The sequence below is a fragment of the Anabrus simplex genome, chromosome 5 (genome assembly GCF_040414725.1).
Source record: "Anabrus simplex isolate iqAnaSimp1 chromosome 5, ASM4041472v1, whole genome shotgun sequence".
Lineage (NCBI taxonomy): Eukaryota > Metazoa > Arthropoda > Insecta > Orthoptera > Tettigoniidae > Anabrus > Anabrus simplex.
In genome coordinates, this window is record NC_090269.1 from 117,302,983 (window position 1) to 117,317,233 (window position 14,251).

Below are 14,251 nucleotides of genomic sequence, written 5' to 3' on the forward strand. Positions count from 1 at the left end.
TTGATGTAACTTCCTATGTTGGAAACGTTACACTTGAGGACATCCCTTTCAAACATAACTGCAAGTGCCATGTGATCGAAAATTAAAGATATTCTTCAATGATCATGCAATATTTTATCCTATTTCAGTCAAATACTGCATGTTTTTTATACTGGCTGAGATAAGTCTCGGTTAGCTCATCTGCTACATACCCTGATACCCTGTACACATAGACGGAACTGTTTACTACCCATTGTTCGCGTCACACATGCCGGCAGATGAGTAACGAAAGACCATTATTCTTTCGGTTATTTGTACCTCAAGGAAATGACACAGAGCAGATTGCTATGGTGCAACTCTACCTTTGGGAGACGAATGGGTTCAAGTCGGCTGTCCTGAGAATGTTTTTTTTTTGTGGTTTCCCATTCTCACCCCCAGGCAAATGCCGGGACATTTCCTATTATAGGCCACGGCCTATACCTAGTCCTTTGTCGCTCACTGCACCGCAAATCACCACTCATTTTCTGGCCTGAGAGAAGACGTCACCCTCTATGAGGCCCACCTTACTCCTTCAGTGAAAGGAATGTGAACTTTAAAAAGAAACAAATTTCTCTCTTGTCCTAATTTATTGAAAAATAAAAGTGTGAATTTCAAAAGTACATTGAAGAATGCTTCAGTAAAAATAGATTTGGTTATTAAATTATTAAAGATTAATGCTTTGGTCTCAAATGCATTCTTACTATTAAATTCTAGAAGTGTAAACATAATGCAGAACCTAAACAGTGGAAACCGCACAAGCTTTGTAGTTGTGGTTTGCATCATCAGCCTTCAGTTATGCAGTAGTTTATTGATTTAGCACTATCTTCTTCTTCTTTTATTCTGCTTCTACTGCTTTTCCCATACTTGTGGGGTCACAGATGCGAACTCTGTTGCACATGTCGATTTGGCCCTGTTTTGCAGCCGGATGCCTTTCCTGACACCAACCCTATTGCGGAGAGAGTCTCTCTGGCCAGGAGATTTGGCAGGTTTGGGGAATTGATGGAGTTAGAAGAGGGAAAAACTGTGATGTGTTAAGTGGAGGTGTGTTGGAGGATTGGCCTCTTGGCTAAGGGAAGTGCTGTTCCTCAGTGCTTTATTGACATAGATACATGCATATATATATATATATATATATATATATATACGAAGATTTATGGATATTTGCAAAGATACATGTGCAATTTTAAAACCAGATTGCATATGGTGGTGTGATGAAGTGACTGGTTTCGTGAGGTTGAGGGAGTAGGTGGAGTGCTAGTATGTGATACAGGGTTGAGGAGTTTACTAGGGAGGTGAGTAGGAGACTTAAGAGGTTAGGTGGAGGAGGGGGTAGTGGGAAGATTGTAGGTGGGGGTGGCGGGAGGTTTTTAGGTGGGGGTGGTGGATAGTTGCTAGGTGGAGATGGTGGAAAGCGAAAATGTGGATTAGGAGGTTGAAGAGGGGATGCAGGCTGGAGGCGTGTTCAGTGGCGGGGTGATTTAGGTAGGTTGGGAGTTTGGGGAGGGGAATGGGATGGTTCTCTCCCGTGGTGACGGCCATTAAGATATACACCTTGGGCGATGAGGCACTGGACGTCTTCAGGCGTAGGTAGGTGCAGGTGTACTAAGTACATTGGTGCATCATCATTGCGGATCCTAATGGCTCTCTTCACCAGGAGTCCTGCTTGTTGGAGCTCTTGGAAGATTGCTGCTTAGTATGTTGGGTTCCATGCCGCAGGCAACACAGCTGTATATGTTGCTCTGGTTGGGCTGTGGTGGTGGAATTGGCGGTCATGCATTCTCTGGTGTTGGTGGTCGTGTATTGTCTGCTTGGATGACAGTTTTTTCATTTGGCGGCGTTGTTGCTTCTTCCTGCTGGCCCTGGGTGGAGGAGGGTGCGGGGCGATATGCCATGAGGGGAGAGGGGTGGGTTGTAACTGTGGTGGTAGTGGGAGTGTTGAAGGTAGAACGAGTGGAGGTGGTAGTAGTGGTGGTGGTTGTCGTGGTGGTGGTCTGGGAGGTGTAAGGAGAGGGCGACTGCTGTTGATGTGATGTGCATATAGTGGGGGTGGCAGTGGCAGTGGCAATGGCGGCAGCATGTGCCTTCATTAGCTGGTCGAGTAATTTTGCTGGGGTCTCTCCTATTTGATGCAGCTGTCTTCGAATATATACACCATTATCCAGAATGTTGAAATAGTCCTCCAGCGATGAGTAATATAAGAGTATATTCCTTGTGGGTGCACCACCTTCGTAGAGTCTGACGGCACAAAAGGCGCTGGTCGGATGGAGTTCCTTGAGGATGTCTTCTTCCAGGAGCGCTGGGTCAACATCATGGGCAATGCAGGTGTACATTATATGGGAGGCCGACTTACTCTTAGTGTCAGGCCTATTTGCTTTGTTGCATTGGCTGGGTGCATTATAAAATGTGTGGTGCCACCCGGCTGAAAAAAAATGTTAGAGGGTGTTTTTAGAGATACACAGTCCACTTTCAGAGTTTACTCAATCTTTCACTGCTGTATATCATGTTGAAGAGAAATTTGTCCTTCATTAGGTGGAGATATGACAGGTTTCATTGCTTTGAGTTCTCCAGTTTCCTTTGTAACTTGTATTCTAGTAATGCCCCATAATAATACATTGATATCCTTGAGGTGTGTGACATTCTTTGTTAGACAGTATGTTCATATACCTCAGTATAGTACAGGCTAAAATCAGATTAAAATAGTTTTCATATTGTAATTGAACATCAGCACAATTTATTCATTAGATATATGGTTTGATTTCAGCATCCCTGTCAGTTCATGTCCAGCCACAATCGCAAGTGGTGGATGTGGGCAAGGAGGCAGTGTTCCAGTGTATTCCAGGAGGATATCCTGTGCTGCGTGTTTCATGGTTCCACAATGGTAAGCCTCTCGTTCGAGGCTCCAGGATCGAAGTGACATCGACACCCGAAAAACTTTCCATCCGCCCAATTCAAAAAGAGGACCACGGCATGTACCAATGCTTTGTCAGTAATGAGTGGGAGATGGCACAAGCTACTGCGGAACTTCAGCTTGGTGGTGTGTATCTTAGTAGAACAGACTAATGACCCATTTCTCCTGTTCAAATAGTTTAAGAAGTCTCATTATCTACCAAGAGATTTATGGCTAATATGAGTCTTTAAAGTGAGTTATCAGTTGGTAGCATTGTTACAACTTCATCAAAATTCTTCATGTTGGGCTAATTATCCATTGTATTCATTGTAAAATATCTATAAAAAAGGATATCAGGTGACTGAACAAATAAAAATGTGAAAGAAAATTAATGACACCTTTAATCTTGCATGCCTCATGCAGTTCTAATCAGAAAATAATGAGAATTTATTAAGAATGAAGGAGTCTTACACAAGTAACCAGAAGCACTGCAAGTCTTAGATGGTATCCATGGTATCCATGATTGCCACACATCTCACAACATTAGGGATGCTTTATTAAAATAGTCAAAATATGGGACATTCAAACAATATTCTTAAGAAATATAATGTGAATGATGTGTGTAAATGAAACAGATTCGTAACTTATTCCCATAGGTAATTTTAAGATTCCAAGAATTTCCCTTCACCGAACAGTTCTCATAAAATTTCTGACTTAAAAGTCATTGCATTGAAACTATGATTGTGTTTGGTGGTTTGGAAGGAAAAGATATCTTCATTCTTTAATGAATAATAATAATAGTTGCCACTAGGTTTAATGGATATAAAAGGTCTGAAAGATTTTCGGAAGTCAAAGCAGATTGAAGAGCTTATGTTCTTAAGACTTCAAATGGTCTTCAATACCACCTGACAATCCGTCATATCATGAGCCACGCGGAACACTGAATTATACTTAAAATGCATAATGGTTTCATTGTTGTATTGTTGTTATGCTTTATAGCTTTTTAAGTATGGAAATTAATTTTTTAGTGTATCACTGAACTTGCAGTTCCATTCAGGAGCTATTTATTACCAAAGTTAAAACTTTCCTATAAAACCAAACCACCACACCACCCTTACTTTTACGTGTCACAGTAGAAAGAGTAGTTTTCAATCAAATTCAAATTTAAATAACACCTAAATCACAAACAATGATGCAATCAGTTTTAAGATGTTATAAGTAATACAATAGCTTGACAATGGACTCGTTTACAAAATGGACACATTCAACAGACATGTACAGACATGTACATGAATGTGTGGTGATTTTTTATAATGTCTTGTATTTATTTTCAATTTTAATAACATCCACAACTTTTAGAGGTCCTGAAAGCCGCACATGACTGTAATCACATATAGCAACCCTACACAAGGTGTGAGGGTCAGAACAGGCGATAAGAAAGTAACTCAGGTAAACTGTATCTACTATCTGAAGCTAACTCAATAACTATTGCAGATTAAAAATTAAAATCTTAACCTATCATGCCATTACAAATACAGTAGTACAGAATCAGTATTCAAAATTTACTACATAAACTAGTTCTGTCACCATTAATTTCATAGCTAACAAGTCCTTTGAAATGGTTTACTGTTACCAACAGCAATATGAGTTTCCACAGACATTTGATGTACAGATGTCTTTTTTGATATTTTGTTTTGATATCAGACAAGACATGCCTGAATGAGAGTGAACTTCCTATTCTGCATACACTTATAAAACCTCTTGATACTGTCAGTCACTAGCATAATACAAAATAAGTTTAATGAATATTGCATCACAAATTAAGTTCCCAGAAGGAAACCATGATTTAATTTCATTGATTGCAATGTTAAAATATTTCAAACTCTCTACTCTTTTTTCAATCATGAAATTACCAGTGTTTTGCCTCAGTGTAACAGTGGGCTTGACAGAATGCCATACCTTTCCAAGATGCTGGAGGTTAGTGCGCTGTTGAGACACAACTATAAGCCTCGTTATGTAGTGCACCATGGTAAAGCTCAGAATAATTGAAATTTCCAATCTGCTAATCTTTCTTATTATTAAGCTGTAGTCTCTCAAAACACTTTCAATACTAATAAACTGTTGTACTGAAAGTGTTACAAGAGTTAATGTTGGAAGTAATGTTATGGTTACAGGAAGTTTATACTTTTTAGTTAATTAACTTACTATATTTGATCCTTTCATCCAACCTATCTATAAACTCTGTGACTTATTACTGAATTAATATAGGTTATGCATGACCATTTCCGATTTTTCTAGTAGCATAAATTTTTCTCTAAGAGTGCCTGCTCTATTTGAGTGTTTTGCTCTCTTGACTTCGCAGATGCCAGTCCTGAGTTGCTGTATTGGTTCACAGAACAAACTCTTCAGCCAGGTCCAGCTGTTTCTCTCAAATGTGTAGCTACTGGTAACCCTCCTCCTCAGTTTGTATGGACACTAGATGGCTTCCCTGTACCTGATAATTCCAGGTAGGAAACTGACACGAGACAGAAAATTTTCTTAAAAATTACCTGACGCCTAATGCCATACTTGTAACTTGCCTCAGTATTTTAATAACTGTTTGTTTTCTATTAACATTTTATTTTTGCTTATATTCTTTAAAAAAAAAAATTCTCTGTCTCCAACAACACAAGAAGTCGCAATACCTTATTTAAATGTACAATGATCCCTACGTTATGAACAGAATGCTTCAGATACATATAACTTGGTAATTCGGGTTGCAGAGAAGTAAATTTTCAGTCCAAACTCCTGATGTGATGACTACATTTCCGCTTTATCTGTGCAGCAGGATGATCTGCTCTTACTGAAGGTGAATGCTGCAGATTTATTTAAAAGCAGACAAATCTCTCTACCAGGGGCAGCTATCAAGGGGTAGTAGGTGATGTGGCACTTCACCACTTCACCAATTATTTTTGCCAGAAGTAGAACATTTTAAAAATTTATTTCCTTATCAAGTATGTTTGTTTTAATAGAAATGTATTTTTGGATAGCGCCTGACTCTTACTGTTCTGGCAATGAGCACTGTGTGATTTTGACCACTGCAACCAGAGAAGTGAAGTAGTCTTCCTCTCATGGTGCTCAACCTCTAGGGACGATGTCACCATGGCCGCCCGCAGGATCTTTTCCAGGATGGGCACATTAACAATTTTCTTGAATATAAAAACCAATATAGGCCTAATGTCAGCAACATTAAATTGTTTACAGAAATTTCCAGTTATAACAAATGCTAGATGTCTGTCAGTAAGTTCAGTTTATGAAATAATCTGGTATGATATAAAACAATTGAACATCAACCGTTTTAGAATTCAGGGAGGGGAGAAATCGCCCCCCTTGCCCCCCTATCGTTCGTTCGTTCGTTCGTTCGTTCGTTCGTTCGTTCGTTCGTTCGTTCGTTCGTTCGTTCGTTCGTTCGTTCGTTCGTTCGTTCGTTCGTTCGTTCGTTCGTTCGTTCGTTCGTTCGTTCGTTCGTTCGTTCGTTCGTTCGTTCGTTCGTTCGTTCGTTCGTTCGTTCGTTCGTTCGTTCGTTCGTTCGTTCGTTCGTTCGTTCGTTCGTTCGTTCGTTCGTTCGTTCGTTCGTTCGTTCGTTCGTTCGTTCGTTCGTTCGTTCGTTCGTTCGTTCGTTCGTTCGTTCGTTCGTTCGTTCGTTCGTTCGTTCGTTCGTTCGTTCGTTCGTTCGTTCGTTCGTTCGTTCGTTCGTTCGTTCGTTCGTTCGTTCGTTCGTTCGTTCGTTCGTTCGTTCGTTCGTTCGTTCGTTCGTTCGTTCGTTCGTTCGTTCGTTCGTTCGTTCGTTCGTTCGTTCGTTCGTTCGTTCGTTCGTTCGTTCGTTCGTTCGTTCGTTCGTTCGTTCGTTCGTTCGTTCGTTCGTTCGTTCGTTCGTTCGTTCGTTCGTTCGTTCGTTCGTTCGTTCGTTCGTTCGTTCGTTCGTTCGTTCGTTCGTTCGTTCGTTCGTTCGTTCGTTCGTTCGTTCGTTCGTTCGTTCGTTCGTTCGTTCGTTCGTTCGTTCGTTCGTTCGTTCGTTCGTTCGTTCGTTCGTTCGTTCGTTCGTTCGTTCGTTCGTTCGTTCGTTCGTTCGTTCGTTCGTTCGTTCGTTCGTTCGTTCGTTCGTTCGTTCGTTCGTTCGTTCGTTCGTTCGTTCGTTCGTTCGTTCGTTCGTTCGTTCGTTCGTTCGTTCGTTCGTTCGTTCGTTCGTTCGTTCGTTCGTTCGTTCGTTCGTTCGTTCGTTCGTTCGTTCGTTCGTTCGTTCGTTCGTTCGTTCGTTCGTTCGTTCGTTCGTTCGTTCGTTCGTTCGTTCGTTCGTTCGTTCGTTCGTTCGTTCGTTCGTTCGTTCGTTCGTTCGTTCGTTCGTTCGTTCGTTCGTTCGTTCGTTCGTTCGTTCGTTCGTTCGTTCGTTCGTTCGTTCGTTCGTTCGTTCGTTCGTTCGTTCGTTCGTTCGTTCGTTCGTTCGTTCGTTCGTTCGTTCGTTCGTTCGTTCGTTCGTTCGTTCGTTCGTTCGTTCGTTCGTTCGTTCGTTCGTTCGTTCGTTCGTTCGTTCGTTCGTTCGTTCGTTCGTTCGTTTTGTACTGAAACTCTACAAATATGCAGTACAAAAAAGTGAAACTTTCAAGATAAATACTGCAGTCTTAATTCCAAATGGTTGTGGTTTAAGGAATTCCCATGGTTCTGCTCCTCTCTAACTTTGCAGAAATTGTTTTGTTGGCCTTTTTTTCTTTTTTGCAATAAAAGCAATGTTGGAATAGGTGAGCTCAAGACAAGCGCATGTAAATTTATTTTTTTCCACTAGCTCTTCACCTAATTTTCAGAGCCACGAGCTGCCACTACACTACACTACACTACTGACTAGATGGGGTTTAAAGCATTGTTCATGAAAGGAGGGATATTTCTTTCATGCCAAAGAGTAGCATATGTCAAGTAAAATCAATTTTCTGTTTGTTTTCCATATGTATTATTCAGAGCAACAGCTTCATATAGGTCTAGGAATACAAGTCTAATTCAAGTATTTTCTATCTTATAGCACTTTGAACTTCTAGTAACTATGGTACAATTTATTTAATTTCCTTTCATTCCATTATTTGAGGCTTTCTCCTTTAAAGTACATCATTCCACTTCACAGGTAAGGTAGAGAGGTTGCCAGCGTGTTAGGTGTTTGGACTAAAAATCTACTTCTCTGAAGATGATAAAATTATTTGGTAAATTTACAACTAATGATTTATAATCCTGGTGTAGCTTAAAAAACATGTTTTTCACTAAACCTTACCTAAGATACATGCAGCCCTAATAAAAGCCTTGGCCTTCCTAGTCAATTGCTATACTATGAGATAACTCATAGCACAGGGTCGCATGTTTAACACGACTACATCTTCAGCCATACCAGTATTGCTCAGCTTTCTTGACCAGATCCACTGCTGCTTGTATCAGACAGCTTCTCAGTTCATTTCATGAAGCTGAATGAATTATATTCTAGCTGACAGTCCACGATAAATTTTTTTGGAAGAACCAAGAATCTGGGTAAGAGGCACGTGCCAGTATGCAACGCCCTATACCACAGGGCTGTACTTTGATGTCAATGCACTGTAGCAGGATTGTTGCAACTTTATCATACTGAATTATTATTATTATTATTATTATTATTATTATTATTATTATTATTATTATTATTATTATTATTATTATTATTATTATTCCGCTACTTGGCTGAATGGTCAGCATACTGGCCCTCAGTTCAGAGAGCCCCAGATTCAATTCCCAGTTGGGTTGAGGATTTTTACCTTATATGGTTAATTCCTCTGGCTTGAGGACTTTTCTTCATCAACATACAATACACTATACCACCAACCACAACAGAAACACACAATAGTGAATACATCCATCCACATAGGGTCAGGAAGGGAATGGGAAAAGAGTCTAGAAGAACATAATTTATTATGCTTATGGGGGTATGATAACTGAGCAACAAAGGTAGCTGGAGAAAAAGGCCAGAAAGATATTAATAACATTGTATTAATACACTCAACTCTCGATTTACTGTAATCGGATCAACCACGTTACGGCTTAACTGCGATAACAAAAACACTAAAAATGCACAAGTGATAGGAGTTACAGTAATACAGAATTACAAAGGGTTGGGATAATATTACCAGGATGATGCTCACATCACCTAAAAACTTGTTTTGAGAAACTTGAGAAGCAAAATAAAGAAAAAGTGTTTCTTGGTACAAAAGCAGAAAACCATGACCGATTATTTTTAGAAACAGTTAAGTTAGGTAGTCTGAATATTTTTCTTTGCCTGTGCTGTTTACTTCGCAGTTTATTAATTGTACTAAGTGCTATTTTTACTGCAACATATTGGGTAAGTTAATAGAAACAACACAATAGGATCATTTATTATAATTTTAACTGTAATTTCAGTACGCCTGTTCTATTTTTAACTTTTTGTGGGTTAACCGCTATTTTACTTATCCAGGAAGCCTTAACCTACATTATCCCGGTTAATCGAGAGTCGAATGTAATTGCTTTTACATCCCACTAACTACTTTTATGGTTTATGGAGATGCCAAAGTGTTGGAATCTTGCCCCAAAGTAGTTATATTATGTGCTGATAAATCTACCAACATGAGGCTGATGTATTTGAGCACTTTCAAATAACACCAGACTGAACCAGGATCAAATATGCCAACTTGGGCTCAAAAATCCAGTACCTGAACTGTCCAAGCCACTCACCCTAGGCCAGGAGTTATTATTATTATTATTGTTATTATTATTATTATTATTATTATTATTATTATTATTATTATTATTATTATTATTGTTGTTGTTGTTGTTGTTGTTGTTGTTGTTGTTAATTTATTGATTAATAATAATAATAATAATAATAATAATAATAATAATAATAATAATAATAATAATAATATTGCACGAGAAGGCAAACTCTTCAAGTAAAATGTAGTCCAATCAGAGAAGCAAGACCCAATTATCTCTTGTTATTTTCAGATTTTTAGTGGGGCAGTATGTCACAATCCATGATGACGTTATCAGCCATGTGAATATTTCCTCACTAAATGAAGAAGATGGAGGAGAATATACTTGTACTGCCAAGAACTCTGTGTCTCAAGTTTCCCACAGCGCAAGAATAAATGTCTATGGTAAATACTTTCATGTAAATAGAGAAAATAGGTGAAAAATCGAAAGACAAATTATTATTTATGACAAATTTTTATCTCGCTAATTCAATTATGTTCAATTTGCCTTACTTTTTCCCTCTGCTAATTAGTCATTTCCTCATAACAAGAAATTGTCACATCATTAGCAAGTTTTCTTCCTTACCTCTTCATTACTGCCATCTCCAGGGATGGAAGGATTAACGGTACACTACCAGTAGCAGTATTTACAGTCCTCTAGAGGTGGAAACCTTTCATAATCTTCTGTAGCACAAGAGAGAAAATACTCTACCAAAAATACTATGGAATCTTCCAGGGTCCTTGAAGAAGGCAGTAACTGAGGGGCTACCAGTACTTGTTCCCATAAGTACAAGTACGCCCAGTGTGCTTGTTTGCTATCTCCGTTACAAAATTAAAAATGATTCGGTACTCTTTAGTAGCAGTTACGTTTTAATGGTTTTGTTTTCATCAGGTTATTTACACAAATGGTATCAGTAAATAGTTCCATTTCCATGTTGGGTAGTCTTCTGTTTTAAGTATTATTTAACACAAGAAATTCTTCCATTCTAAAATGTATTTTCTGTTTTTACATGTTTCCAGTTTCTGGCATATGGGAGGTTCCAGTTTAGGCAGGTTTTGCTGTATCTGGTGTTGACATTCTATAACCCAGCAATCCTTTTATGTACTATGTTTTAGATAATTAGCCTGAATTTTTTTTATAAGAACATTTACACTTTACACTATGCCTAGTAACCAATATTTAGATATATAAGTCCTCTAGTCTCAACGTTCTGTTCAGTTTGTTCAAACTTACATTTTATAATTAGAGTCCAATTTTATTTGTGTTTATGTGAGCTCTTTAATTTACATGTTCATTGTTCCTGCCATTTCAGGACTGCCTTATATTCGAATAATGCCAAAAATAACAGCAGTTGCTGGCAGTGATCTAGTCATCAAGTGCCCTGTTGCTGGATATCCCATTGAATCTATAATTTGGGAAAGAGGTAAATCAATCTCAGTTTATGAGTGTGATCAATGAAAAGTGTTATTCTTTGTTATCTTCATAAGAAAAGTTTCATTTTCATACTTAGGTATTCTATTTCAGATGGAATGGTTCTTCCCATGAATCGCAGGCAGCGTGTGTACCCCAATGGCACGCTTCTCATTGAACATGCTCAAAGGGAAGCTGATGCTGGAACTTATACTTGTCAGGCTCAAAATAGGCAGAAACATACAGCAAGAAGAGATGTTGAAGTACAAGTTTTAGGTGAGAAATATTGGACATGTTCACTTTCCAATTGATCAACTTTGTACATATAGACAAGAGAATTCTAGAGACAGTGGTTGTCATCATCATCATTCAGTAGGGTTGAAATCTTCTGTAGTTGTCGTTGTCTAAAGTCCAAACCAACAACATTCCCTTGGAAATGAATATATTTGCAATAAAGGGACAGTCCACTGAAACAGAAGAAAATGAAATAGTCATTAAACCTCTCAAATCTAATACGGTACAACTGAAGCTGAAAATCAAAAAGAGTTGACCAGGAGAGGTTACACTGGAAAACTGACAGGAGTTGGCTGGCAAGAGTGAGTGGAAGCCATGCACCTTGGTTATTACAAATAGTTTTTATTGTTTGAGCCTCCTGGGAAGAGGATGGAATGGAGCTTGTACCTGTAGTACCATATCACAATAATTATTATTTTTTAATATACATAGATAAGGATTGTCTTGTTGTTGGTGGTGGTGGTGGTGGGAGAGTAATTTGGGACATTATGGTCAACAGCCTATATGCCTAGTAGGTGTTAGTTCTGCCTTAATATAATGAATTCAAGCCAGTATTGGGCAGAGAAGTGGCTGTGGCTTATATGTTAGGATTAACCTGACATCTGCATTGCGCCAGTTGAGAAAAAATGTGACATGGCCATTTCAATGATTTGGGCATATGCTGTGATCTGGAGTAGACAACCATTTGCCTGGAGTTGAAGGGAATAAACCATGGCTAACCACCTCTATGTTGGCCCTAGAGTAACCCACTTCTCTTTCCAGTGCTGTCACTTGATGTTAGGTTCACTCCATTCCAAACTCTCAAAATCATTGCAAATACCATTTCTATTGGCTAACAACTTTAATTTTAAGCTTAGTCAACCTCCTTTCAGCCACACTTCACAGATAGGATCTACTTCCAAGCTGTTGCTGATTAAAAACACAGCAGCTATGATTAGGAATTTAAGAGAGAGAGCGAGAGAGAGAGAGAGAGAGAGAGACTAGCAAGATACCCGTGCTTCACTACGGTATTATTCTGAAATTTATAATTGAATACTTATTGTTTTATATAAAATCCACCGATATTCGTGATGTGACTTGTTTTCTGAGAGAATCCGCCAAAATTCGCGATCTGACTCGTTTTCTAATAGATTACGGCAAGTTTCCTCCCATTTTTCAATCTTTCTTTCCAGCAATCGATTTCATACTTCCCGGGCTAGGTCCAGGTATTCCACCCGGTCAGTTGGGTCCCTAAATCTTTGTCATCTTTTCCTATAAGCATTTTTAATATGGATCAAATCCTTCAGGAGATCCGGCGTGGTGTCGTCTTGGGTGCCTTGGCTATACTGAACCCGCGGCCGGACTGAATTCTTAGTCATTACCCGTCCAGGACCCGTGTCCAGTGCGGTCCGCACATTTGACGACGGTCCAGAACATTATTATTAATATTATTATTATTATTATTATTATTATTATTATTATTATTATTATTATTATTATTATTATTATTATTATTTATTAGATATTCTGGACCCCACAGTAAGATGCAAGACCGCTACTTGGCGGTAAATTACATCTGCTCCCGTTGTCATTGTTTCCAGTCATTCGACAGGGTCAGGAATGGAATGAATAAAACCCCATCTAGCGGCGACATTAGGGATTATGCCGGCTGCCGAAGTACTCCTCTGGGGCAATGATCGATGAATGACAAATGAAATGAAATATTGGACAGTGTTGCTGGAATGAATGATGACAAGGAAAACCGGAGTATCCGGAGAGAAACCTGCCCCGCATCTGAGAATACATCTGTTTTTACTTTTAAAGCAGATTCTAAATATCAAATTTCACGTCTGAAACATCTTCAATTTTGAGATATCAGTAGCCTAATTAAAATAATTCAACACCATTTTCAGTCACTTTTACCCACCCCTCCACCCAAGTGGTATTTCCGAAAACTAAAAATATACGTCTCTTTATTTTTAATAGAGATAAAAATACCATTTTTCACTTCTGTAACTTATGTTTTTTTGTTTTTTTTAGATATAGGCCTACTGTAGAAATTCTCATTTTGAAATTTCACCCCTTTTTACTTCCCCCTAACTGGAGTTTTCAAAAACAAATCACCTATGTTTCTTTATATTTACAGGAGATTCCAAATACCCACTTTTTATGTCTATAACATTTTACGATTCTCAGATATTCTATAGATATAGTCTTTCAAATAATTCACCCCAATTTGTCACTCCTGCTTAACCGCCATTAATTGGATTTTCTAAAAACAAAAAAATACGTGTTTTTTTTATTTTTAAAGGAGATCCCATATACAAATTTTCAGTTCTGTAATATCTTCAGTTTCTGAGATATCTGTAACCTTATTAAAGGCATTCAACCCATTATTCATCCTTTTACACCCTTCCTATTGGGATTTAGAGAAAACAAAAAAATACGTGTTCCTTTATTTTTAAAGGAGATTCTAAATACCTGTTTTTACATCTGTAAACTTTTAAAGTTTTAAGATGTAGACACACTCATTTTAAAAATTCACCCCACTTGGGATTTTTCGAAAACAAAAAAATTTGTGTTTCTTTATTTTTCAAGGACATTCTAAATACAAATTTTTACATCTATAAACTTTAAAAGTTCTGAGATAAAGATACTCATTTTAAAAATTCACCCCCCTTTTCACCCCTCCATTAACTGGATATTCAAAAAACAAAAAATACATGTTTCTTTATTTTTAAAGTAGATCCCAAATACCAATTTTCAGGTCTGTAATATCTTCAGTTTCTGAGATATAAGTATCCTCATTAAAGGCATTCAACCTATTTTTCACCCCTTTTCACCCCTCCTATTGGGATTTTCCGAAAACAAAAAAATATGTATTTCTTT

General features: G+C 38.2%; 1 protein-coding gene across 1 annotated transcript in view; it reads left to right on the forward strand.

Annotated features, from left to right (window-relative positions):
- Positions 1–14,251, forward strand: part of Dscam4 (Down syndrome cell adhesion molecule 4) — a 779,777-nt gene that overhangs the window by 611,547 nt on the left and 153,979 nt on the right. Inside the window, exons 8-12 of the mRNA XM_068227782.1 lie at positions 2,780–3,052; positions 5,268–5,412; positions 9,932–10,083; positions 10,992–11,102; positions 11,204–11,365. Coding sequence (XP_068083883.1) covers positions 2,780–3,052; positions 5,268–5,412; positions 9,932–10,083; positions 10,992–11,102; positions 11,204–11,365 — 843 coding nt within the window. The remainder of the gene's footprint in view (positions 1–2,779; positions 3,053–5,267; positions 5,413–9,931; positions 10,084–10,991; positions 11,103–11,203; positions 11,366–14,251) is intronic.